This window comes from Petaurus breviceps, unplaced genomic scaffold (genome assembly GCF_028583685.1).
Source record: "Petaurus breviceps papuanus isolate PSGF00001 unplaced genomic scaffold, PetGlider_PUasm1.0 186, whole genome shotgun sequence".
Classification (NCBI taxonomy): Eukaryota; Metazoa; Chordata; class Mammalia; order Diprotodontia; family Petauridae; genus Petaurus; species Petaurus breviceps.
The window spans coordinates 32321187-32348100 of record NW_027185798.1 but is presented as its reverse complement, the minus strand read 5'-3'; the positions used below and the strand labels follow the sequence as shown (position 1 = coordinate 32348100).

Sequence of the window (26914 nt, the reverse complement as noted above, 5' to 3'; positions counted from 1 at the left end):
GTTTTTTTTTGTTTGTTTCAGTTTTCAGAGGTAAACAGGTGTGATAATCTGAAGCTTGGCAGTAGGAAGTCCCTTCTGACTACTGATCCTGCCACCCTGTGCTAGAAATAGCTGGTGAATTAAATTATTGTTCTTTCATATTTTATAAACTTCAGTATTTTGAGTTACATTAAACCATTGGGCATTTTTTAAGCAAATTTGCTTTACTCCTTGTAAAGCCTTGTGTTTGGGTTTTTTTCTCCCCCAGATGTCTTACTAGTGTGCCATCAGACTGGATGGGAGTGACTGATTAGCCTCCATGATTTTTGTTGGGTTTGGGAGAGATTCTTTGTTGTTTCTCAGATGTCCAATCTTTTTTTTTTTCCCCTAGGCCTGTCATCCTTACTTCAGAGTGTTACTGGGAACCCAGTTGCTTCAAGTGAAGCTGCGTCCCAGAGCACTTCATCTTCCCCAGCCAACACCAGCATCTCCAGCATGAAAGGGAGGAGTCTGCCCTCTAATACACAATCCTTTATCCCTAAAAGCTTTAGCTATTCTCCTAACTCTTCAACTTCTGAGGTTTCTTCGACTTCAGTTAGCAAGGTCCCTGTAGGACACAACCCAGGGCTCCCGACCTCAAGTTTTAAGCCGCCATCCACTTCCCTGGGATTTTCTGCTTCCCACAGTGCAAATCCTGTTCCATCCACTGAACCTGCTATGGGCCAGTCCTCTGAAATCTCTAAGCCAAAGCTAGAGTCAGAGCCCACCTCCCCAAGCCTAGAGATGAAGATCCATAACTTTTTGAAAGGTAACCCTGGCTTCAGTGGGCTAAACTTGAACATCCCAATCCTCAGCAGCTTGGGGGCTAGTATTCCAGCTGAGAGCCATCCATCTGACTTTCAGCGAGGCCCAACAAGTACTTCCATGGACAACATTGATGGAACTCCTGTCCGGGATGAACGGAGTGGGACTCCTACCCAGGATGAGATGATGGACAAGCCTACGTCCAGTAATGTGGATACTATGTCCTTGCTGTCCAAAATCATTAGTCCTGGCTCTTCCACACCCAGCAGTACAAGGTCACCACCCCCAGGAAGGGATGATAGCTATTCCCAAGAGCTGTCTAACTCCGTATCTTCCTATCGGCCTTTTGGCCTAGGCAGCGAATCCCCCTATAAGCAAACTTCTGATGGAATGGAGAGGCCATCCTCCCTCATGGATTCACCACAGGAAAAGTTCTACCCAGATACCTCTTTCCAGGAGGATGAGGATTACAGAGATTTTGAATACTCAGGCCCCCCTCCATCAGCCATGATGAATCTAGAGAAGAAGCCAGCTAAGTCTATCCTAAAAGCAAGCAAGCTTTCTGACACTGAGTACCAACCCATCCTGTCCAGCTACAGTCACAGGACCCAGGAATTTGGTGTGAAGACTGCCTTCCCTCCAGCAATGAGGGCTCTCCTGGACCCAAGTGAGAGTTGTGACCGTCTCTCCTCTTCTCCTGGCCTGTATGGTGCCTATAACCTAAGAGGGAATGAGTCTGGGTCAGACCGGTCACCATCACCGAGTAAGAATGATTCCTTTTTCTCTCCTGACTCCAACCACAGTAGCCTTTCTCAGTCTACCACTGCACATCTCGGCTTACCCCAGAAGCAGTACCCAGACTCTCCTCACTCAATCCCACACCGCTCCCTTTTCTCTCCGCAGAGTACCCTTGCCACTCCCACAGGCCGGCCACCCACTTCAGGTGTGGAAAAAGTCCTGGCCTCCACCATTTCTACCACTTCAACAATTGAGTTTAAGAATATGCTCAAAAATGCCTCACGCAAGCCCTCTGATGATAAGCATTTTGGCCAGGCCCCCAACAAGGGTAGCACGAGTGATGGGGTCAGCCTCGCCAGCCTCGTCCAACCCAGCTTGAGTTCCAGTGATCAGCAGCAGCAACAGCCAGAGGAGCACTACCGCATAGAAACCCGAGTCTCCTCTTCCTGCTTAGACTTACCTGATAGTACCGAGGAGAAAGGGGCCCCCATAGAAACCTTGGGTTACCATAACGCCTCCAACAGGAGGATGTCAGGGGAGCCCATCCAGACAGTAGAGTCCATCCGGGTGCTGGGGAAAGGGAATAGAGGACATGGGCGTGAGCCTTCAAGGGTGGGTTGGTTTGAGCTGAGCCCCTCAGGCAGCTCCTTTGACAATGGTCCCTCCAGTGCCTCAGAGCTGGCCCCCCTCGGGGGTGGGAGTGGAGGGGGTCTTTCTGGCTTCAAAGCAGCGGCATACAAGGAGCGGGCGCCCTCATTTCAGGAAAGTGTCAGCTTTCGTTCCAGCAACTTCAACTCTACTTTTGAACACCATCTCCCCCCACCCCCCTTGGAGCATGGGGCACCCTTCCAGAGAGAGCCTATGGGGCCATCATCTGCCCCACCTGTTCCCTCTAAGGAACATGGTGGGCTCTTCTCTCGGGATACTCCCAGCCACCTGGCCTCTGTGGATCTTTCGAACCCCTTCACAAAGGAAGCAGCCCTAGCCCATGGTGCCCCACCCCCTCCTCCTGGGGATCATAGTGGGGTTCCCTTCTCTACTCCACCTCCTCCACCTCCTGGGGAGCACAGCAGCAGTGGTGGCAGTGGCGTCCCTTTTTCTAACCCACCCCCTCCTCCTCCCCCTGTTGACCACTCAGGGGTGGTCTCCTTCCAAGCCCCACCCCTGGCAGAGCACAGTGGCGTGCAGGGGCCTGTCGCGGTGTTCTCCAAGGAGCATAGCTCCCTCCTCCAAGGGAATCTGGCTGAGCATTTTGGAGTGCTCCCAGGAGCCCGGGACCCCACACAGAGGGACCTCAATGGCCCTGGCCTCAGCCGTGTTCGTGAGGGCCTAAGCCTGCCCACACATTCTCGGGAGCACCTAGGCCCAACCCACGGAGGAGGTGGGGGGGGCAGCAGCAGCAGTGGCCCTGCCTTGGGTCCCCCACACAGAGACACCATCAGCCGGAGTGGAATGATCTTACGGAACCCCCGGCCAGACTTTCGGCCTAGGGAATCTTTTCTCAACAGAGACCCATTTCACAGCTTAAAGAGGCCCAGGCCACCTTTTGCTAGGGGCCCTCCGTTCTTTGCACCAAAACGCCCATTCTTCCCTCCCAGGTACTGATGGAGACCAAGGGAAAGCATTTTGAACACTCTAGAGAGCATTGGAAGTAGGTTTTTTTTTTTTTTTTTTTGTTTTTTTTTTTTTTTTTGATGTTTTTTTTTTTTTTTTTTTGGTTTGTGCTTTTGTTTTTGTTGTTTTTTGTTTTTTTCTTTTCCCTAACGTCTTTTTTTTTCTCCCCTTTTTTATTGTTGTGATAAAGGGCCCCCCCCATGTCACCTTCCTAAATTAAAAGAGTTCTCTGCTTGCACCTCCCAACTCTACTAGACTTTCTATCTTTTCTTACCAACCTCTCACCCTCATTTATTTTTGTGGGGTGTGTGTGTGTGTGTATGTATAGACAGATGCACACTCATATACACACACACAACATTCAGTTTTATTGTGGGTCATGGGGCAGTAGAAGAAAAGGAAAATGAAATCTGTTCTAACCCCATTTTCTGAAGACTATTGCCATTTAAATAAAACTTCCAATAGTACAGATGATGACATATGTGCGATATTGGGGTGTTATTTGGGGCTTGACTTATCATGTGGCCAGCTGATGGATTCTGCCCTTTCCTTCTTCCCCTCACTCCATAAATGTCACTGCTATCTAGAATCAGCTTAGCTGTCTTCACTGGCTGTGTGTCCTGCTGACAGTGGAGGGAAACAGCTTGGGAAGAAATAGGAAGTTTGGGTTTTTATACCTTTTTTTTTTTTTAAGACTCATTAAAGTTTCTGAGCACACATGTATCATTGCTCTTCACCCTTTCTCTCCTTTAGTTGAATTTTAAAATTCAGACATCCTTTCTCAGTAGTTTTGTTAGGTAATCTTTGGGACAGAACAAGCACCAATGTTTTTGCAACCTAAAATTCTTGTTTCTGGGAATGCTAGAGAAAGGTGATTTCTAACTGGGTGAAAATAGAGATTGATGATAGATTATATATGAAGTGGGAAGTAGAGCAGTTTGGCGTTAAATGTTTCTGTTCTTCATAAACACGTTTAGGGACAGGATCAGGAATCATACGTGACCGATTCATATATTTGCACTTAGATCTTTGCCTCTGCTTCTTTATCTTTGTCTTTACCATTTTCTTTTATCTCTGCTCTTGGTTTGACCAAAATGAAAATCACTACAGCTGAGATCTAGTTATAATGTAAACAAATACTCCTGAAATTATATTTGGGTTTTGTTCTTAAGTCTGCCTCCCTAGACGTTTCTGTACTCAGAATTTAGGGTCTCCTGGAGTTATTGTTTCTGTTATCTAGAAAATAATTTTTCCTCTGGGCTATGTCAGCAATTTATGGCAATGATTAGGAGAGGGGAAAAAATTTTTGCATCCCACAAGTTTCTAAATAAATTTCTATAGCATTAATGCTATATATACTTGGGATGTATTGTTTCTTATCCCTTAAGAGGAATGTGGATACAGGAGGGCCTAATGGATCTTAATTTCTAGGGTTCATGTACGGCAAGCAATCACTAATAAAGCTGAAGCCTCAGTCTCCAGGCAGGAAGAAAAGGTCTTCTATCCTTGGTCTTAAAGGAATCTAATTGCTTTAAGAGCTTGGGGGAGAAAAGGGGTGAAAGTATTGTTTAACTTAGCATCCTAGGAAAGTAGCCCTTACTTTGCTGCTGTATCTTTTGTCTTTGTGATTTAGTGTCTCTCCCTGCCCTTCTTTTCCCTACTCTGCCTCCAAAATACTATGCCCAGTGTGGAAATATTCTTATAAGAATCTCCATCCTGCTTAGGTTTTCATTAGATCCATCAGGTTCCTTATACTTTCTTTCCAGGCCAGGAAAGAAAGATAGGATAAGAAGTGTGAGTCCTAAACAGTCTAGGGTGGTTGGATTGGGGGTGGCGGTGGGGTGTGCAGGGGGTGGTGAACAGTGGAGATATTTACAGGAGGTATGGTTTTGTCTGTTAGAACAAGCTTATTTTGGTATTGAAGAAAGGAAACCATGTTTAAGCCTTTCGGAGTGTTTGATGTAACTTAATCCACATTATTTATTTGAGCTTAGAGGTTCATGTCTTGTGCAGTTAGAGTGCTAAAACCATCCATCTTTCTAATGTGTGTCTAGTCTTTAGCCCATCTCTTCTCCCTTTTTCTGATTTTCCAAGGTCTAGAGCTCCCCACATTCATGCACAGTTGTGTGGGAATGGCTGGATTAGTAAGCAAAGAAGCAGTTCAGTAACATTGAGCCCTAAAATGTTGGGGGGCATATAAAGGAAGTTGGGGTTTTGTTCGATTTTTGATACTGAAATAGACTTTGGGGGAGGGGGGATGTGTGGAGAGAAGGGATGTTTCCCTTTGGAATATAAGAATGTGAATTATTCCTGCTGCTCCTTGCTTAAACTGTAAGTAGTGTTTACTTGAAAAAGCTCTCTCTCACCATTTGATTTCATCAGAAGATGGCCTGAAAGGTGCCCAAAAAGTAGACTCCTGAATGTTTGGGTGGGGGGTGGTGTCATTAAAGCATGATGATTAATGCCTTGAAAGGAAGACTTTGTTGTACAGTTTAGAAGACAGACTTTTGGTGGCTTTGTTTTTTTTAAGCCAGAAAATATTTCATGTTTGTGTTTGGGGATGAAAGTGGGAGTTAGTATTTAACTCTCAGCTGTTACCTTCAAGGAAAATGATCTACCATAGTAACAGAAGATACCAGTGTATATATGTACGTTATAACAAGAAAAGATAAAAGATTTCTGGTGTACGTAACATGAATTGAAAGGTTTTAGTCTTTCTGTGTCTGTGATTTAAGCCTCTTTGACCATGCTCTGACTTTTGTATCTTACCGTCAGTTTAAAAGAAAAAAATAAACAAAATATTTTTTAAAGAAAACACAACATCGTGTGTCTTAACACAGACATGATTAGTATGAAAACCAAAAAAAGTCATTGCTGAAATCCTTACTGCTCACTGTGAAATCACAGACAGAGAACTGGGGGGGAGGGGTGGCAGAGAGTGAGATTACACTGGCCTCACTTTAAACTTTGTGAATAGAATCAGATGTAGAAGTCCTGAACATTGGCAAGAGTCTGGTGTTTTTGTCACTGCAGACCTGCTTATTCGTGGCCCATTTCTCCATGCCCTAGTCTCATGCCTCGTAGACTGCCCTCCAAGTGAGAACTGCAGTGTGGAGGTGAATGTATGGGGAGGCAAAGAGGCATCTAGATAATGTGAATATGCTTTACTTCCTAATTACAAAAGACTTGGTCCTATTCTGAAGTTGCTGGTTTATGCAGAATTAAGCTGCAGCTGTTATTGTTTTGAAAACGCTGTAAATGACTGCTTTACTTTTTTTTTTTCCTGGGGGGGTGGGTAGGGGTGGGAGTGGGGTGCCTGTTAAGCTTAAAAATAGATATGTTGGATTGATAGTCTCACGTGTTCAGTGTGGAAACAAAAGTACCTACATTTAAAGGTAACAACAATGAAACTGCAGATCCTTTGAAATGTGTATTGATAACATTTAATAAAATAACTAGTTCTAAAGGTTTGACATTTTTCTTTGAGATTCTGGGCCCTGAGCAAGCCCTCAGGTTTCCCCTGGTGAGTGCACGCAGGAGACTGGAGAGCAGCTGACCTTATCCAAGAGCTGGCTTGTGGTCAAAATCTTACTTTTTTTCCAGCAGACATCATATGACCCCCAGGACCAATGGTGAAGTCAGCAGCAGGAAATCAGAAGAAGGAAGCCTGGATATGTCTCTGAAGACAGGGTTGCGTTTCCTTTTGCTTTAGAGATGTGTTTATTGTGCACACTTGTAGGCCTACACAAGAGGTGTTGTAGACCAGTGGTGTCAGATTCAAACAGAAACAGGTCCTGACCACATACATACTTTAAAAAACACATATTAGCATTATCTGTGTTGTATTTTTATTTATTTTGTTAAACATTTCCCAGTTACATTTTAATCTGGTTTAGGCTGTACTCTGGAGTTTTGTGGTCTGAGTTTGACACCTCTGTTGTAAATTACATTGTCTCCTTCTTCCTTTTGCCCACCACACACATCCCTTTCCTCTAGGCCTTTCCTCTATTTTTCAGTTCCTTCAGAGTATCATTTTTGTTTTCCGGTTTAATAAAGAATGCTCTCCTCTGTAGTGTTGTTTACTTATCAAAGGGGGCCTTTGTACATTTTTTGCTCATCATCTCTCTTTGCCTTCCCATTCCCTCCTGGGACTTTGCTTTGCCTTGATAGAAGAGTAGTATTCTGTGGTGGAAAGGAAGCTTAGAAGCAAAGTACATAGGTACATTTTCCACATCTTGTTCTTACAGTTGACTTAGAGGAAAAGGTAATATTTGTAGAAAGTTAAAGGTGGTTCTTGGAGGAAGATTCTTAATGGGAGGCTGACACGGAATATCTAGGTGGTATATGATACCTAAACTCTGAAAAACTAGTTTGCAACCCAAGAGCTATTTGGATAGCAACCAGTAACTTCATGAAAGGAGGCTGTGGAAACCTTTTGGCCTGTATACCCCCACACACTTCTTGTTGCTTCCTTGCCAAGTGGTCTTTGTCATTTAGAATCTTCAACTCTTTCCCCCCTCCTCAACCTCAATTAGGGCACTGGCTGGGGCAGGTTACAAATTCCCCTTGGTTCCCTGAGGTCCCTATATGTGTCACTAAACACTTCAAAAGTAGCAGTATCCCCAAATCATCCCAAGTATCCCCTTGAGTTTTTTCTTTCCAGTTCTGTTCATCCTCCTCACCTCCAGAAAAGGGAATTTATTCTGTTCACTGCCGTTCTAAGTTTTTCTGTTATATCAACACTTCCCCTCAGCACTAAAGAAAAAAAAATTTCCCAGTTTACTTTTTGCTTAAGCTCAATAACCTGTAAATTGTTACAATCACATTCTAGAAGGGCTTAAACTTTGGTATTGGGGCGTTTCTCATGCTTTCTAATGAGTAACTGCATAGACAAGCCCAGTCAGCTGCTATTCACAATAGCTGAGTAATAACTCATTGGGGCTGCATAGACAAGACTATGAGAGTGACACTCATTATTAAGTTATGGGCAGTCAAATAAACAGCCTGAGTTTTTTTCCCCCTCACCCCTGAGGAGAACTAAGAAAGCAAATAGGGGAAGGATAAAATGTTCTCCTTCCTTCACCACTCTCACTCCACCCCACCTCCCCAAGGAGATCAGAAGAATCAAATGTATTTGGAATGAGTTATTTGGACTACAAAATGTAATTTTGCCTACAAACAGGCATTTCTGATTATTGCCACACAGCAGTGTGCTAATCCCCTCTTGTCCAGTTTCCTGCCATCTTTTACCAGTTACCAATTAGACGTAAAAAGTTGATAGAATGGGTGGAGGAAGTAGCAGTTCCTGGTGGTGGGACCAAGTTAAACAAAACAAAAAATGCTTTCTGTTTGATCCAGAGAATAGTGGCTAAACCAGTCTACCCTAGAACTGTTCTACTTCATATTAAAAAGCCTCTCCTGGGACCTGCCGCATTATTTTTTAAAACATTCTTCCTCTTTTGACAAAGCTTTCCCTTATGGAATGGAACAAAGGCTAGGTTCCCCCTTTTTCATCTATTGAGGACAGAAAAGTAGGAAACCTCAAATTCTCCCTTTCCTATGATTCTAATGTTTAAGGGCTGTCAGCTCTTTGTCATTCTGGGACTAGAATTGGTGGCATGCCCATAATGCAAATATGCTTTTTAAGGGTCCAAGTTCTTAAGGAACCAGAAAGCAACTTACCTAGAGGGGCAGGATGGGTAGGGACCCTTTCAGATTCAAAACATGAATTCAGGTTTAAGTACACTCTCCTGGCCTTATTTGCCCACCTTCAGATAGGAAACTTTGTATGCCCTTCCCACCATCTCTTGACCATGGTGTCATTTCCTTCCCCTTTATCTTTGATTCATTCCACTTAATACCCTTGCTTCTGTTAAAAGTCTTAGGACATTGAAGGGGACACCCTGATAAAGGAAATTAGTATTTTCTCATGACCAGTGGTCAAATCTATCCACTCACCTACCCTCCCTGGGGGGGGGGGGGGGGACATCCCTTAAGTCTCTAGGAAAATAAGTGAATTGTTTTTTTCCTGCTAAAGGGTCTCTAGGATAACTGATGTAGCGCCTTTGTTCGCCCCTTTTGCCTTCAATTCCTATTGACAAAGTTCTTTGAGGGATTTAATCTCCATTACTTCTATTATACTTTTAGCCACATTTTTTTCCCTTCATCTTAGGAAGAAATTGATGTCAGTAGTGTAACATGTCTTCTTGATGAATTGCTTGCTTCATTAAGAGCTATGCTCAATTGGAGCATATATGCTGGTGGAAACTAGATGTAGATCATTTTCCTTGGTAAAAGATTCTATACCCTCTTTTCTCGTGTCCCTGGAAAATGAGTTACGTACTCAACTTCCAGATGGGAGGGTTCTGGCTGGTGGTTTTGGCAATAGAATAATGCCTCTTCACTCTTGAATATGGGAAAAAGCTAGTGATCTCCTGAAAATAAAACTAGGGATTTTCTGTCCATGACCTGAATTCACCATGCTGCTCCTTTTTCCTATCCTTAGTCTAATAGAGGAGCGTTTGTGAGACATCTCTTGGTTTTTCTATCTAATGTCTAACCTCTGGGTTTGGGGCTCCTGGCCTTCAGTCAAGGCTCTCAGGAAGGAAAAGGAACCCTATTTGACCTTTTTTCTCCAGTGTCAACAAATGACACTGAAGAACAGATGTTGCATGACAAGATGAATGAAGAAAGCTCGTCTCTGAAGGTAGATATATCCCAGCCAGACTAACGGGGTTAAATTTCCTGGGGCTGAGGCTGGTCTCAAATCACTAGTCAGGGGCTGTGGAATTAGATGATTCAGAGCTTAGTCAGTTTGGTAGCGATGGAATTGACCTGAGAGAACCTCCTCCTGCTGCTTGTGGCTCAAAGATCTGTGAAAAGCAATTTTAATGATTCGATTCAGCTATTTTTACTGTTTACTATATGCAGGGCTCTGTGCCAATCCCAAGGAATACAAAATTTCCTTACCCTCAAGGAGCTTGCAATATAATCAATACAACTTGCATGCAAATAAAAAGCAATTACAACAGGAATATAGTGCTAATATCAGGAAAGTCCAAGTGCTAGAGGGAAGCACCAGAGTTAAGCTTTGAAGGACCCTAGGTATTCTATGACTTTGGCTTAAAGGTAGGAATGACATACTAGACATGGAAAGCCACTTATACAATGTCATAGGCAGAGTAGGTGAAATGTTGGGGGTAGGCGGAGCAGTTAAAGCCCACCAATTTGGAATAGCTTGCATAAAGACAAGTAATGTGAAATAATATTGGGAAAAAATAAGAGGGAGCCAAATGGTTGAGAACTTCAAACGACAGGCTGAAGATTTTCTATTTTATCCTAGAGACGTTAGAGAGATGGCTTTTGAGAGTAGGGCTGATGATGTGTTGTAGGATGATCGGCTTGGCAGCTAAGTAGAGGATAAATTGGAAAGGAATAGAATGGAAGCAAGGAGATGAGATTATTGCATTTTTCCAGGTGAAATGTGAAGAAGATTGTGGCAGTCTGAGTCCACAGATAGGTAAAGAAATTGGCCCCAAAGAAGATATGAGAAGGCACCTCATAGTGCTGTACAATGTCAGACTTTTTTTTTTTTTTTGATATATTGATTAGTTTTGCTTAATCAACCCCACCCCCTTCCCCCATGTTCTTTGTTATAAGGGATTGCTCTCTGGGAAAGGGTGAGTGGAGAGAATACAATGGGAAACGTAGATGATGTAAAAACAAGTAATTAACAAACAATTGATTTTTTAAAAATAAGGTACAGAAGAAAGTTACTGTGGAAGTAGAATCAACAAGATTTGGTAACTGATGAGCCAACAGAAATTGTCGATGTAGACAACTTGGGTCTCTCTATTGTTATCTTCCAGTGTAATTGGTATATGTTGTCCAGGTCATCATGCTTATCCACACACCCTTTCCCATTTTCCCCACTGGCTGAAATAGAGGTGAGGACTTTTGCCTGGTACGAATTATTTTAGCCCTATTGTATTTGATCTGCATGCACACACTCGTGTAACCCTTCCCACAATGTTTCTTTTTTTCCATTTCAGGCTATTCAGCAGGTCAGAAGACAGAGCCAAGATCTGGGGTCCTGGATCTGTGACTCAGGCCAAAGACTCAAGCCCTTCCCTCCCTGTCCCTCAGGAAGCTGTGACCTCTGCAGCAGCACAGAATAAATAACCTCTGAATGAAAACTCCTTGCGCAACCCACGGTCCGTCATCTTTCTCTTTCATATCATTTCTCCCTCAAACGACCCTTCACCCTCATTTTCATTGTGACCGATTCAATAAACAAATTTAGCCCTAGTCCACTGTGTCCAGATTTAGTGCGGGAAGGAAAGAATAGGAGATAAGGAAACTGCGCTAGGGTTGAAAGCGGAGGAGCGCCCAGAGCGGACGGCCAGGTGGTGCTGTCCTTGGTGGGGGGCAGCAGAGACAGCCAGCAAGGAAGATGCTTATGGTGCGGAGGGTCTTGAAGGGCTGTCACGTGTTCATTTGCATGTTCATTTAAAGTTAAAGGGGGCTGAGCATACTTCTGGGCGCCTTCCCAAGGCTCCAGGTTGTCAGTGAGACTCGACCCCCAAAAAGCTGCGCTTTGGATGCCTTAGAGATTCAGACCCACGCAGCGTGCCGGGCAGTCCGGGCAGGCGGAACCCTTGGCCGCGGGTCCCTGTGCTGCCCTGGGGATGCCTTTTCAAGCGTTCCCAGAACGGTGGAGTGACGGCCTCCTTAGCCAATAGTCGAGGACGCTCTAGGACCGGAAGCCTAGTGGGAATGAAGAGGACCGGCAAGAGCTGTTTCCGGGACAGGGTTGTGTGAGCTTCTGTTTGGGGGTCGTAAGCATGCGTGGGCCGTGGCGGACCCCCGGGATCTGGAGGGCTGTGGGCTGCGGGCTACACACGGTGCGTGCAGGCCCCTGGCCGGATACCCCCACCCCGAGCCCGGGCGCAGGGTCCACACTCGAGGCTGGCCCCGCTCCCCACGTCCCCCAAGCCCCGCAGCGTGGCGTCTCTGCTCTCTCCTCCAGGCCCCGGTGCCGGCCCTTCCCCACTGGCTTGCGGAGAGGGCCGGCCTCTTCGAGGAGCTGTGGGCCGCGCAGGCCGAGCGGGCGGCCGAGCGGGCCCGCAGGGAGCGCCGGCCGATCCGGGTCATGGTTCCCGGCGGCCAAAGGGTGGACGGCGAGGCTTGGAGCACCACGCCCTACCAGGTAGCCCTGCAGGTCAGGTAGGTGCCCTTGCGGCGTCCCCGAGGTGTGTGGTGGTCTCCAGGAGGGGGGTCTTCCAGGGTGCTGCCATTCACGGCCCCGGCTCTGGGCCGGGCTCTGCCCCTTCGGTCCTTCCTCCCAACCCCGAGAAATAGCTGCTGCTGTCGTCCCCGTTTTATAGATGGGGAAACTAAGGCTGGCAGAGGGAAGTGACTTGCCCAGGGACACACAGCGGGTAAGTGAGGTCAGAGTCAAGCTCAGTCCATCCGCAGGGCCGCATAGCTGCCCAGGTTCAGTTGTACCCGCTTGGCCCCAGGTCTCTGATCTTCCATCCTAAAATAAAGCCTTTCGCTTTACGTTGGCCATCCCTCTGTTCTCATCTCAGTTTCTCGTCCCTATATGGCTTCTCTGTAAGTGAAATGACAAGTTCCAGTCTGCCCGAACTCAGTGTTCCCACACCCTAGCCCCTAGAACAGAGCAAGATATTTGTCCCCCTCCTACTGTGGGCATCCTGACCCTGTCCTTTCCCTCTCTCCATCCCAGTTCTACCTTGGCAGATACCGCAGTAGCTGCCCGGGTAGATGGAGTCACCTATGACATGGATCGCCCCTTGGAGGGAGATGCTGACCTTGACTTCCTGACATTTGATTCCCCTGAAGGGAAAGCGGTGAGTGACCCCCAGCAGCCAGGCTGGGTTGGAACTGAGCAAGAGAACATTCCAGCCGGATTCCCAAATCTAATCCTAGCACTTTAATTTGCTTCAGTTTCACCATGCATGTAAGGGAATGGCCATGACCATATGGCCCACCCCCAACATCTGGTTCCCTTAATATAAGTACTAGAGCTCTTCTACACCTTCTAGAGAGACTCTGAATTGTTATGCCCCCAAAATTCCTTCACTATTCAGCTAACCCACCCTCTCCAAATTTAGCTGAGTTGAGCTTTGTCTCTCAACATGTGCATGATCAAAGCCTTTCAAGCTTTTAAATTCCAATAGGTGACATATCCATATAGCACTTAAAGTTTGCAGTGATTTACATGTATTCATTTAATCCTCACAACAGAATCTTCTTACCTTAAATATATTGCTTTTTCCATTTCCTTTGGTATTATTTACCTGTTTATGTTGGGCATTGAATAGAGGAAGTTACATAGACTTTATATAATTTTCTGTTTCACTTGATTTTTATAATCATCATGTAGAGGAGAGCTAGGTATTACAATGTCCCTTTTACAGATGGAAAAGTAAGACTCAGACTCCTCAAGTGTCTTGCCCAAAATCTAGGTTTCCTGCTAGTATTCTTTTCAGCCCAGTCTGTCCGTATGTCTGTCTGTCTCTCTCTCTACAGTATCTGAATGTGCTGATAGAAAAGATAAATAGATAGCACACAACACTGGAAAGACATTAAACCAACATAACTACTTTGAGGAGTATCTGAAATGCATCTTTAAATGTGTACTGGCTTTCTCTACCAACCATCAGAGTCTTAGATCTGGCAAGGAATTTAGAGGTTATGTAATATATGCCTCTCCTTTTACAGATGAGGAAACTAAGGCTCAGCATTCATGTGATTTGCTTGAGGTCATACAGGTAACAAGTGGCAGAGCCATTGTCTGAGCTCAGCTCAAACTCCAGTTCTCTGAGTTTTCTTCTGTACCAGGACTATAGACTGTATGTCTGTCCTGTAGCCAGACTGCTTTCCACCTTCCCCCATCCCAGTTTGCTCAGTTAATGCAGGTTGACTTTTATCTAACTCAAATATAACCTTCTGTCACTGAAGTATTTGGAGGGGTAGTAGAGGAAAGGCAGACTGAGAGAGAATTCTGTATTTTTGCTGCTGAAAAAGATAGAGCCCTACCTAAAGACCTTTCTAAGTCTAAGAAGCAAGTTTAACATGAAGTTACCGAAAGCTAAATGGAGTTGTCCCCCTAATTAACATTTCACATAGGTAGGAATGTCTAATGCTGTGGACCAAAGAAGGAAACATGCAGTTCTTTCCTTTCCTTATACCCCTTTTCATTTATCCATGACTACTGGAGGAAACAGAGTGGGTAGTAGAAATAGGACTAGACAGAGAGCCAGGAGATGTGTGTTTGTAATGCCAAGCAGAGGCAACTTCCAAGGTTCAGAATATTAGCATAGTAACCCTCTATTTTAATTATTTATTTATTGCTTTTTGGAGGGCAATTGGGGTTAAGTGACTTGCCCAAAGTCACATGGCTAGTTTTTGTGTTAAGTGTCTGAGGCTGGATTTGAACTCAGGTCCTCCAGATTCCAAGGGTGGTGTTCTGTTCATTGCACCACCCAGTCGCCCCAACCCATAACCCTCTATTTTATTCAGTGACAAATTAAGGCAAAACATTCACAGAACAGAGAAAATCAAAATACAGCATTCACCAAGTGTAATTCAATAATTTCCAAGTACTATTCCATCCCTGGGCAGTACATTCATTTAGTCAATCACAAAGTCTCTCTTCTCAAATGGAGATTCGTTTCCAGTCATAAACAAAGTACATTCATTTGGTCAGTCACAAAAAAGTCTAAAGTTTCCCACCCGTGGATCACAACTGAATTGCAGTTATCATCAGCTAACTCTAGGCACCTTCTCCAAAGGGGCTGTGGAGAGCACCAAGGCCATCTATCCCTGAGCTACAGCAAGGTTAAGATATCATCCCAGCATTTGATAGCCAAAGAGAAGCCTTTTCTTCATCTTGACTGAGGCAAGTTCTCTGCAATCTCTGTTCCTGGAGAGACAAAGCTTAACAAAGCCACAATATACATTGCCGGTGTCCTCATCATTTCACTCTCTGCCTCAGAGACCCCACAAAACACCAGCAAGACCCTCTTCCAGGATTTCTATAAACATACAACAAGAAAATCCTTCTTGAGGGTTTTTGAACCAACTGCAAGGTTCCAGGACTTCTGCAACAACAGCACTGTCCTTCACCAGCAGACGAATCTGGCAAAGCGACATCAAAACAGACAAAGTACCGCATCACAGCCACGTCTCCTCAGTCCTTGGCAGCTCCTGGTGGTGGCTCTCAAAAGTCCTAGGCAGCTCCAACTGGCCTTCAGCAATCTTCTCTCTGTGCTTGGGCCTTGTCTGCTTTGGCTTCTCTCTAAATCCACAGCACTAGCTGCTCCCAGTTCAGCCCTCTGTCTTCATGTCAACAATTCCATCCCACAAGTGGGATTCACAAGCTCTGGGTTTCAACACTCACCCCGAAAAACAAGCCAATACAGGGGGATCTTTAAATTCTATTACTGTTACAGTGTTCTAGTCCAGACTCTTCCACTAAATAGCTGTTTGACTTTGGGCCTCGTCCTCACCTGTAAAATTAAGGGGTTGAACTAGAAAATTTCTAAGGTCCTTTCCAGCTCTGACCTTTTATATATCTGCCATATTCCTGAAGTGAATCTCCTTCCACCCTCCTACAGTCCTTCTGTCAGGTTACCTGAGGTTAAAAGGATGAAGAGCTAATCAAATATAGAATGATAAAGGTCAGGAAGTTTGGAGGGAAATAATACTGATTACTCCTCTCTTTTGAATACAGTTGTTCTGGCATTCCAGTGCCCATGTTCTAGGGGCAGCTGCTGAACATCTTCTGGGTGCCCTCCTCTGCCGTGGCCCCAGCACCTTTGGTGGATTCTACCATGACATATCCCTCGGAGGAAATCGGTGAGTGGAGAAGAGTTAGGGAGGATGAGAGCAAAAGGAGTTGTTTGGTTTTTTTTTTCCCCAGTGAAGCACTTTTTGGAGGTAGAGTAGTGTTCATTTTGGAGAATGCAGAGTGACTAGATTAAGATTCTTTAGAACAGACCCTATGGTCCTCTGCACTCTGCTGCTTCCCCAGGCTTTCTGTTTTTTTATTGAGAGTGGAATTTGAGTGAAGACTGTTTTATTTGCCAAGCATAGAATGAGGGGCAGGAATGGTATTCTTTGCCCTGGTCCCCAGGTCTCAATTTCCCCTTCATTTCTTATCATTCATAATCTTCCTCTCCTTTCAATTATCTGATCTAAAGTTTCTTTAAGCCTTCCCTGCTTAACCTCTCCTGACCACATCCTCAGTGTTAATTGTCCTTAACTTTACTTAACTAGCCTGTCTATACTATGTCTTTCTTTCAGTTTCTTACTCTCTCCCACGATAGCCTCTATATTTGTTCCTCTGTCTTCTCTGAATGGGTCTTACCTCCCTTAATGGCTCTAAAAGATCACTTAGCGACAGCACCTGTATCTTTTCTTCCTCTGGGATCTTCTTCCCACTGCCCATTTCGGGTTCTGCACCCTGGGAGAACTCCCTCTCATATGTAGATTAACCACTTCTTTTTTTAGGACAGTGCGGGGCTCAGAGCTACCTATCCTAGAGCAGACATGTCAGAAGATGGTGGCTGCTGCTCACCCTTTCCGGCGGCTGGAGGTCTCTCGGGAACAGCTTTGTCAGCTCTTTAAGGTCAGAAAGGGTCAGGGACTCTGGGAGCGAAGCACAAAGGGAAGGGACAGTGGCACTCTCCCACATTACTTTGGCCCAAGGGAAATGGCTTCTTCCTCTGAATAACATATCACCTCTGACTTCCTCTCACCCAGGATAACCCTTTTAAGCTTCAGCTGATTGAAGATAAAGTAAAGGAGCCAACTGCTACAGTATATGGGTAAGAAGAACACAAGCAATGGAAACCAGGGGTAGTTAAAAGTTCGTTCTTTTTATTAGAAGAAAAATCCACTTCTGCCCCAACAAAAGACAGCAAAGTAGGTCCAGTGGCTGCTTTTGTCTCCCATATCTTTCTCAGTCACCAGGCAACCTTTCCTCAGTGCCTAGAAGCTGTGAAAAGAAGAAAACTAGAGGCTCAGGAATATGGGGTGCTGATCCTTTTACCCCTTTCCTTCTCCCAGATGTGGCACATCAGTTGACCTTTGCAGGGGCCCACACCTCCGACACACAGGACAGATTGGTGTACTAAAGCTCCTGACGGTCAGTGGAAGGGGGAGGGGGAAACGGGTTTTTTCTGTCCCTTCTATTGGTGAAGGGAGAAGGGATTAGTGAACCACTATTCCAGGGACAATGTGGATGTTCAGTGAGTCCAGAGAGTTGCATTGGGGACTGAGAGGTTAGGTGACTTACCCTGGACTACACATATAGTATATGTCAGAGGCAGGACTCAAACCCAGGTGCTCCTCACTACAAGGCCATCTCTCAACCCCCTACAACATACTCTCTTATAATAAAGAATTTTTAAAGGAAAAAGCTTCTTCAGAACTAACCAAAGTCTGAAATTATGTTCATTGTTCCACACCCATGATCCCCTACCTCTGCAAGGAGTTGGGGAGAAGGAAAGGGAGTCTCCTCATATATTATAACTTTGTGGTATACATTTTCCATTGTTTTGTTGCTTGAAATTGTTGTGGTTATTATGTATATTGTTTTCCTGGTTCTGCTTCCTTCACTTTACATCAGTTCATTGAAGTCTTTCCATACTTCTCAATAGTCATCATGTTCATCGTTTCTTAGAGTAATAACTCTTATTTCATTCATGTACCACAATTTGTTTAACCATTCCCCAATCAATGGGCACTTCACTTTGGTTCCAGTCCTTTGCGGCCACAACAAATATCACTGTAAATATTTTGGTAATAAACTAGTTGGTGGGTTCTGTGGGTTTTTTTTAACTGGCAAAGATAATTCCTAGACCCTAGTGGATAAATGGGTAAGGAAGATGAACAAACTGATTATTAATAAGCACTTGGTCAGAAAGAAAAGCTCTAGAACTGTGTATCAACATATTCCATTGTAGCACTTTTTACTGTAAGAAATTATAAATATAACAATTTAGAGAACCACAGAGTAAAGTAAGGAAAACAAGGGGAAAAAAAATACACATTGATTACAGTTTCAAAGGAAACAAAAATTCAAAACCAAATGCTACAAAATAATAATGTAAAAGTTTGGCACCATAGAAGAAGAAGGAAAATGTGCCTTCATTCCTTCTTTGCCAAGGTAGGAGATCACAGTTTTTGAGTGCATATCCTGGTTATTTTTGCCAAATTGCTATTTTTCCTTTTTTTTTTAAATGTTTCATAGGACAGCTCACTGGATGGGACAGAAGGGAGGGATATATTCAGAAATAAGGGTGATGTAAAAACAAAAGGTATCAATACAAGAAACCTTTAAGAAAACTTGAAATATTGTTCATGTTTTCTAATAATCAAGATATTCAAATTAAACCAATTTTGGAAGTTCTTTTTAAATCAGATTGGTTATTAAAAGTGGTAAAATCAGTGCTCTTGGGAGTGAGACAAAAGTACATTCATCCATCGTTAGTAAGGTCCAGACTTAAAAATTTGTTTCAGAAAGTAACTTGGCAGTACACAGTAAATTACAAAAATAATTGCACTTTTGACTGAATAATAATTCCATTGATAGTAGTATACCCTCTAAGGGTTGTTGGGGTCACCAGCAGGACACAATGGAGATTGCTCTGGGCCCTTTCCACCTTCCCTTCCTATGTCTCCCTCAGAACTCATCTTCGTCATGGGTGGGGTCTTCAGGGACAGAAGAGCCATTGCAGAGAGTGTACGGTATTTCCTTCCCCAGCATTGAGGGACTGAAAGCCTGGGAGAAGCAGAGGGAAGAGGCAGCCGCGAAGGACCACAGACGCATTGGCAAAGTATGGCAGTGTTGGTCACCAGGGACAGGGTGTAAAGGGGAGCTTGGGTGGACACTGGGCAGAAAGGATTAATCTAGGTGGTAGGAAGGGAATCCCTGGCTTGGGACTGAACAAAGACTAGGGAGCTCTGAGGAGCTGAGATCTCCAGCAACCCCTGACCCAGCTTGTGGATCTCTAGGACCAGGAGCTTTTCTTCTTCCACGAGCTGAGCCCCGGAAGCTGCTTTTTCCTTCCACGGGGCACAAGAGTATACAACGCGCTGATGACTTTCATCAGGGTATGTGGGGCAGTGCTTCTTGAGGGAAGAAGACCAAGGGAAAGGGGGAATCACTTAGGAGAGAGTGAAGGAGCTGGAACAGAGAATAGGGACATTGCATCAGTGTGTGTATGCATGGTGGATCAGTCATCAAGGGACAGAGAGCACGGAAAAGAGAACATGGGTGTGAGATGCTCTGAGAGTTTTGATCATTGAAGGGTTGAACTGGGGTCCTGGGAGCTCTCACCTCCTGATCTCCTCTAGGATGAGTATGCCCGTCGAGGCTTCTCAGAAGTAAGGACCCCGACCCTCTTCTCTACGAGACTGTGGGAGCAGTCAGGACACTGGGAGCATTATAGCGAAGACATGTTTGTTCTTCGGCCTGCTGATTGCCAGAGTGACCGTTCCACTCACCAGCCAGGAGGCATGCTGGCTCTCAAGCCCATGAATTGCCCTGCACACTGGTGAGCTGGCAGAGCTGCAGACGGCCTTGGGAAAATGAGGGAGGTAGACTAGATGTTCTGTCACATCCCCTCCAGCCCTCGCTCTGCCTCACTAGCAAAATGGCGAACACGTACAGAGCTGGGCTGCACTCCTGGCCACCAAGTAGCCAGTGCGTGGAGGACCCCAGATTCTCGTCTTCAAGTTGCATGCGCTCTAGCTGCTTAAATGACGTGACAGTTACAGAGCCATCAGCAGGTAGAAACTAGCGGAATACAGAAAAAGCGTGTGAATGCTGATGGCCTGTGGAGTGGAGAGGGACTTCCTTGGGAACTCCCTTCTGAGCCCAGTCTTGAAGATGTGTGATGGGCAGAGAGGAGCCAGGACATTGTGGGAGCAGAAAAGGCAGTCTCCAACATCCTTTGGGGCTGGAAGCCAGAGGAGCTGAGTCTCCTCAGGGAACTCCGACTCATTCCCCTCTTCTCCTCCATGCCCAGCCTGATATTTGCACACCGTCCCCGGTCCTGGCGGGAACTGCCTCTGCGCCTGGCAGATTTTGGAGCCCTGCACCGAACTGAGGCCTCAGGGAGTCTGGGGGGCCTGACTCGACTTCGAAGGTTCCAGCAGGATGATGCTCACATCTTCTGTGCTGCACATCAGGTTATCCCCCTTTGCTTCTGCAAGCTTCTGGCACCCCTACCATTAACTTATTTACCTCTCACATGTGCCCGTCAAAGCACCTTGTCTGTCCCCCAAGACCCTGAAGGTCACACTCTTTCACTCCCCCTCCTTCTGAGCATGACCCTTGGACATGAATACTTCCCCAGGCCCTCAACCAAACTTTTACCTCATATCTCCCTATCCCCCAGCTAGAATCTGAGATCCAAGGATGCCTTGATTTTCTTCGCTCTGTCTACACAGTTCTTGGCTTCTCCTTTCATCTGGTGCTATCAACTAAGCCATCTTCTTTCCTAGGGGAGTCCTACCTTTGGGACCAGGCTGAGCAGGTTAGTAGTAAAGGGGAAAGTGAGCGCAGGAGCCACAAACCTCCTGGGGTTGGTGGGGAAGAACTTGCAATTCTGGCACCTTCCCCGTTTGTCTGGGAGGAGACAGCATTGCTTCCCAGGCAGGAGAAAAATGGGCAAGATCCTTTGAAGGTAGAAAGAGGGATTCCCCTAGAATTCCATAGAGACTCCATTCTACCACCCCATAGATCCTTCAACAAGCACTAGATGAATTTGGGGAGCCTTGGGAGCTGAACCCTGGAGATGGCGCCTTTTATGGACCCAAGGTGAGCTGCACACATGGATGAAGGGACATGCCAGAGACTTGGGACAGAAAGGAGAATGGGGTCAGACCACTGCCTCTAGTCAGAGGACCAGGATTTAAATCCTCCCCCAGAACCCTGTGTGACCTTAGACAAGTCTCAATCTCCCTCATCTGTGGTCTCCTCTCTAAAATGAAGAGGTTGGATTGTGTGGCCTCTCAGGTCCCTTCCAGGTTCAGACCCATGATCCAAGCTGGGGTCATTGAGGACCTCGCTAGTGAGGTTCTCACTAACCCCACGTACTGGACTGTCTTCCTTCAGATTGACGTTCATATCCAGGATGCCCTGGGAAGACCCCATCAGTGTGGGACAATACAGCTTGACTTCCAGCTGCCTTTGCGATTTGGCCTCCAGTTTGTGGGGTAAGGAGGCTTCCCTGTCTCTTCTCAGGGAAGAGACTCCTGGGCATCTCGCCTATGGGATGCAGTATCTGTCTCCTCTCCCACTTGGTCCTTTTTGCCAAAAATCAGTAATTAAGTAATTAACCTGACTCAGTTCAGGTTAATTTGATGCCCATTCATTAAGCACCCACTGTTTAAGGTGCTGGGAATACAAAGAGAACCAAACAGGCCCTTCTCCCTCCACCTCTACCTTGTAGGGAGTTTCTCTGGCATTTCTCGGCCTGGCAGAGGGGAAGAAGCTTTGAGTGCAGTTTCTGACCTCCTCCTTCCCACCCACCCAGGCAGGCAGGGGCCCTGGAGCGCCCAGTCCTCATTCACCGAGCAGTGCTAGGCTCAGTGGAAAGAATGTTGGGGGTGCTGGCTGAGAACTGTGGAGGCAAATGGTAAGACTGCTGATCCCTAATGTCTGGTCTCTATCGCCCTACCCTGATGGGGCACCGTGGTGCAGTGGAGAGGAAAACCTAGGGCTAAATGCACTTGAGATATTCCCTGAATGTGTGACCCTAGCCAGTTATTTAACCTTGTCTCAGGGTCTTCAGCTGTAGGAGGGGGTGGGGGCCTCCAATCTCCCTTCTGGGTCTGAATCTGAGCCTTTGAAACTCTCAGATACACAGAGCCCACAGTCTCTAAACTCTTTCACCACCTTTTCCTATTCCGTCTCTCTTCCCTGGGCTTTACTGTCCCCATTCCATTCTCATGGAGGGGTAACTCTTTGAACTGTTTCTCTCCCAATTCCAGGCCACTGTGGCTCTCTCCACTCCAGGCTATGGTCATCCCTGTGGGAGTTGAGCAGGAGGGTTATGCACGGGAGGTGAGAGGGGGACCCGGAGGGTGCTTGGGGTTAGGGCTTGGAAGGGGTCAAGACTAAGAACCTGACTGAAGGCAGCTAGGGAGGGGCAAGCACCTGACTATGTGCATGGTGGAGTTACAGAGACAAAAATGAATGGTCCCCTCCCTCAGAGAGCTTACCTTCTGTTGGGGGAATATGGCATTTACCCAGATCAGTATAATTAAAGGGAATTTGAAAAGGGAAGGCTTCCTGAACTAGAGACACCTGCATCTTGGGGAGTCTGAAATGAGGGAGTGGACTGTCTGCCCTGGGAATGGACTTTGTGAATGCTTGGAGATGGGGGTGGGAGGCCCCGCTGAGTGAAGAGCTAGTCGTCCAATCAGGAGAGGAATGGTACGCGGCCGCGGGTGGGCTTGGCAGGCCCAGGCATTCAGTGACTCGCCATCTCTTCACAAATCGTCTCACCAGGTGCAGGGAGCCCTGCAAGCCGCAGGCCTGGTGGGTGATTTAGACAAGGACCCAAGCCTGACCCTTGGCCGGAGAGTGCGGCGGGCCCAGCTTTCCCAGTATAACTTCCAGTTTGGTGAGTGGTTCCAGAGGGGGCAGAGCTGTTCTCCAACATTCTCTCCCCGGTTAACTTAGGTGGGCTCTTTCACAGTCTCCAAGGCTCATCATCTCATTGGAACACAGCTTCTTTGGTGCTACACCCAGGCTTCCCTGCCTGTTTCCATCTTCTCCTCCTCCCCAGCTTCCTCTACCTCTGGAATTAATTGGTGTTTTGTTTTTTTTTTTAACTTTAGAAAAAAAGGGACAGGAACGATTAATAATGTTATTAAGTAATTGTCTTTGCTTGTTTATCCTGGACTTGGCCAGAGCCCTGGGGAATGGTGGCATAGGTGACACATTCTGGGGCAGGGAGAAGTCATGACTCAGGAGAACCTGGGTTTAAATCCTGCCTTAGAAATCTGAGGATTGTGTGACCATGGGCAAGTCACGAGAGTCTCCATCTGCAAAATGGGGACACTAAACTCCTTCATAGGGCTGTGGTGAGACTCAGATGAGATCATGGATATTGAGTGTCAGCGATATATACCTGGGGTTGTTAGTGCCTTGGTTTCCCCATTGTGCAAACATTCCTCCTCCTGGTTTGCTTTTGACTCTTCCCACCAACATCCAGCATGTGTGTGTGTGTGTGTGTGTGTGTGAGTGTGAGTGAGTGTGTGTGTGTGAGTGACAGCTTTAGTCTTGATCTGTGGCCTAGGTTGTTTGTGACATTCCCTCTTCCCTCTTTGTCAGTCTCTTGCAGGCTGCTAACACCAGCCCTGTATTCCTGACTGGAAGTGATAATGGGTTGGAGAAGCTGGGAAGGAAGGGGAAGGAACTGTTACTTCTTATCTGAGCCTCCCCTCCTCCCCAGCTGAAGGCTTGGGAGCCAGGGGCACAGCTAAATATAACTCTTCTTCTTCTGCCACAAGCATTTTCAGGGCTCCTGATCTCTCTGAGAACCCCAAGTGGACCAATGCAGCTTCATCCTGCCCTGCACCTAATTTGCCTTTTCCTTCCCTAATAGTGGTGGGTCCCAGAGAGCAGAGTCAGAGGACGGTTAGCATTCGCACTAGAGACGGTCGCCAGCTTGGAGAGCGGGGTATCACAGAGGCAGTTGGGCGGCTTCGAGAGCTGCAGGATGCCAGGGTCTGCAATGCTGAAGAAATATTTTGAGCTGTGTCATGAGTACGAGTTGAGGGGCTTTAGGACTGAGCTGCTGCCCTCCCTCAGGAGCAGTGGGAAGAAGAATGGAACAGGGACGTCCCTCCCAGGAGAAAACTTTGGGAGGTTTCCCTGGAACTCTACTAGAGCTGGTGGGAAGAGGGACTGAAAACATCCCTTCTCTCTCCTGAGAAGACCAAGAGTCTGGGCTTAACATCCTCAGAGGAGGAACCTATGGTCTAGTGAGAGAAGAGTGTGGAAGACATAAGAACGGCAATAAAAACTTGAACCTCCAGTTGTCTGTCTTGGTCTCAATCAGCTCTCTGGGGAAAAGTCTGCTCGACCCCAGAGGGGAGGGCAGCAGCACCTGGGAGACCTGGAAACATGTCCTGCTCCCTAAGTGGGCCCTTAGAGCTCCTCCAGCTCAGCAGACTCCCAGGACCCCCACGTCAGGGCTAAGGAAGGAGTGATACAGGAGTGGAGGTACAAGAATGGAGAGCGAGTTCCAAATCTAAAATTCTCTCCCAGCCATGAAAATACCGAGTGAATTAACTCATCCTCAAGCCCCAAATGTCGGGGCTCTATGTTCCCCAGCCTCCCAATTCCCCTCACAGCGACATCCAGCCCAAGCCACGACTTCCCACAGGTCAGAGAAGAAGAATCCCGAATAGCTGACTCCAGGGGCCCCTGGAATTCTAGTCAGGAGTCACCTACTCTGAACAGGCATCTTTGTGACCTCTGCCTTGGCTGGGGGAGGGGAGTGGAAGTTGCCAGGGATTAGGAGTGAGTCACATCAGGAAGCCCTGGGGGAGGGCGGGAACTCCAAGGCCTGGCCCTATAAAAGGAGGAGGAACCACATAGAAATCACAACAGCAATAACTGCAACCACAGAAACAGGCCTTGGTCCCTGAGAACTCCAGGGAACACACCAACATCTGGGTGCTGATGCCCAGCACCCGCCCCACGATGAGGTCCCCATCCACAGCCGCCCTGGTCTTCGTGGTTTTGGCTTTTGGGGCTTCAGCCTCTCAGGGAGGTGAGTCTGGGGAAGGAGGCTAGGGGCCCCAGAGTGGGAGGCAGAGACAAAGACAGGGATGAGGTGGGGATGGACTGATGACACTGGGAGCCATCCCAGTGCTTGTGCAGACAGCAGGTGCTCAACAGATTTCTGGAAGTGAGTTAGACCAAAGACAGTATTGTATCTGGGTCTTCCATAGTGAGATCTAGGTTCAGACTGCTCTGACAGTAACTTTGTGACCCTGGATAAGGTATTCAGGGCCTGAGTTTGCTCAGTGTAAAAGGACATCATCAACATTTTTACCTGCATCGATTTTGGAAGTTTTATGAGAAGAGTGCTCTGTAAACTGAAAAGTTACGTTACAAACTCCAAGGTTCTGTGCTTCAAAACCAACTGATTAGTTTGGCAATTGATGACTAAAGGCAGATTCCCTCCTATCCTCATCTTCCCTCAGGCTTGTGCCTTTGTGCCCTTTCATCTCCAGGAAAGGACCATGTACAAGGTGCTGCAGAAGGAAGGGGTACCCCTGGGAGGTAGGGGCAGGGAGGCTGGCCAGCAATGTACCAACATCCTCCCCAACCAATGAGGGAAGTGGAGCTGGCCGAAAGGGGTGAAGGATTAAGGCTGCTTCCTTCCCCGCCAAGCAGAGGATGAGGCCACCACTGGGCCCCGCCATCTGTTCACACCAACATCTAAGTGGTGCCTAGTGACAGAGAGGGGAAGGGCTGCTCAGAACCGGTTTCTTCAGCCCCACAGACGCCCTCAACATCCCTGCCAAAAGAAGAGGAATTAGGGGAGAGAGAACCACCAAAAAGGGTCAAACAGCGTCTTAAAGTGGGAAACAAGCTGAATTTAAATTCAGAGGACCTGGGTGCCAATCCCAGCAATGCAACTTCGTGCCTGTGTGACCTTGGCCATATCAGCCTCTGGGCCTCAGTTTCTCATCTATTAAGAAAGTGAGACTAGATAACAATAATAGCCAACACATAGAGGGTTTGAGGTTTGCTGTGTACTTTTTATTTCTCATCTTACTAGATAGATTATCTCACATGTATGTACTTTAGCTAGCTCTGATGCTGGAGATAAAGAACTCCCCAAAATCTCTCTCCTTGTCCTCCCTTAGGTTATTGTCTCTTCCTCCAGGCGCCTTCTGTGTTCTCTCATTTCCTGAATAAGGGAGGGAAGGGGGGGGGGGGAACTAATCCAAGTCACCAGATGGGTTACTTAGTGGAGACAGACTAGGTAGGTGGGGCTGAGTGTATCAGGGATGGACTTTAGAAGGGACTGAGGAATTATGGAAGAGAAAGAAGAAAAGAGGTCTTGGGGTGGGGGTGCAGGGAAGAGTCCCCTGCACCACTGCTCCCAGTGGGATGCGATCTGAAAGTAGCCAGAGCGTCTTTCACTGAAAATATGGCATGGGCATGGGCAGGGAGGGACAAGATGGCTTAGGAAAGCCCAGACAGTGGCAGGGATCCAGGCCCAAGGAAGGCTCCGGCCTCTTCCATCCACCACCAAAAAGCCTCATGACTCAGCAACCCCTCCTCTTGGCCACATTCCCTTCGGGCCAGGCTGGGGTGAGGCTTTGAGCCAGGATGGAGGGGTCGGTCACTCGCTGGCACCCTGTCAGATGACAATCTCAGTAAAGCATATGGAAGAGGAAGGAGGCGAGTAACAGGACAAGGGTAACGTGGAGGAAGTCCCTTTGTCAGGCTCAGGGTCTGTCCATGTGTGTTGGGAGCTTTCAATAAATTCAGTCTGATTTCTTTTTTCAATATCTGAGTGCCCAGTACATGCAAGAGTGTGTGGCAGGCCCTTTGGAACTACAAAGGTGAATAAGATGTGGTCCCTTAAACTTATAGAACTCACAGGAAAGTAAAACAGAGTTGGGTTGGCTTGAATTGGATCCTGGTGCCAGCTCTCTCCTTCCCAGCCTCCCTATCTCTTCATCTCAGGTTTAGGCAAGGCAGAGA

The 26914-nt window shown here is 46.7% G+C and overlaps 3 protein-coding genes across 13 annotated transcripts in view; all 3 read left to right on the top strand.

Moving 5' to 3' along the window:
* The window catches only part of RPRD2 (regulation of nuclear pre-mRNA domain containing 2), a 112885-nt gene extending 101443 nt beyond the window's left edge, over window positions 1-11442 (top strand). For 2 of the 7 annotated variants that reach the window (XM_069090092.1, XM_069090091.1), the window contains 2 exons: window positions 371-1546; window positions 1687-1906. In XM_069090092.1, coding sequence (XP_068946193.1) covers window positions 371-1546; window positions 1687-1775 — 1265 coding nt within the window. In that variant the 3' untranslated portion in view covers window positions 1776-1906. Of the gene's footprint in view, window positions 1-370; window positions 6602-11186 lie in introns of those variants that run through there. The other 5 variants (XM_069090088.1, XM_069090085.1, XM_069090089.1 and 2 more) reach the window with 4 other exon arrangements.
* Window positions 11443-11901: 459 nt separating this feature from the next.
* On the top strand, window positions 11902-24221 carry TARS2 (threonyl-tRNA synthetase 2, mitochondrial). Of its 5 annotated transcripts, none has more exons than XM_069090093.1 (18): window positions 11902-12038; window positions 12164-12360; window positions 12884-13007; window positions 15896-16020; window positions 16675-16792; window positions 16927-16991; window positions 17233-17311; window positions 18855-19004; window positions 19183-19281; window positions 19525-19724; window positions 20199-20361; window positions 20571-20708; window positions 20915-20992; window positions 21290-21390; window positions 21711-21812; window positions 22168-22240; window positions 22688-22802; window positions 23790-24221. In XM_069090093.1, exons 1-18 carry the CDS (start codon window positions 11979-11981, stop codon window positions 23936-23938), a joined length of 2136 nt encoding a protein of 711 aa, XP_068946194.1. In that variant the 5' UTR covers window positions 11902-11978; the 3' UTR covers window positions 23939-24221. The 5 variants fall into 5 exon arrangements, with proteins under 5 accessions (XP_068946194.1, XP_068946198.1, XP_068946197.1 ...); XM_069090095.1 differs by lacking the exon at window positions 11902-12038 and adding an exon at window positions 12522-12575 and having other exon boundaries at window positions 12264-12360; XM_069090096.1 differs by lacking the exon at window positions 11902-12038 and having other exon boundaries at window positions 12226-12343.
* Window positions 24222-24892: 671 nt separating this feature from the next.
* ECM1 (extracellular matrix protein 1) overlaps window positions 24893-26914 on the top strand; it is a 6799-nt gene continuing 4777 nt past the window's right edge. The window contains exons 1-2 of the mRNA XM_069089266.1: window positions 24893-24962; window positions 25429-25477. Of these exons, the coding sequence (XP_068945367.1) occupies window positions 24893-24962; window positions 25429-25477 (119 nt within the window). The remainder of the gene's footprint in view (window positions 24963-25428; window positions 25478-26914) is intronic.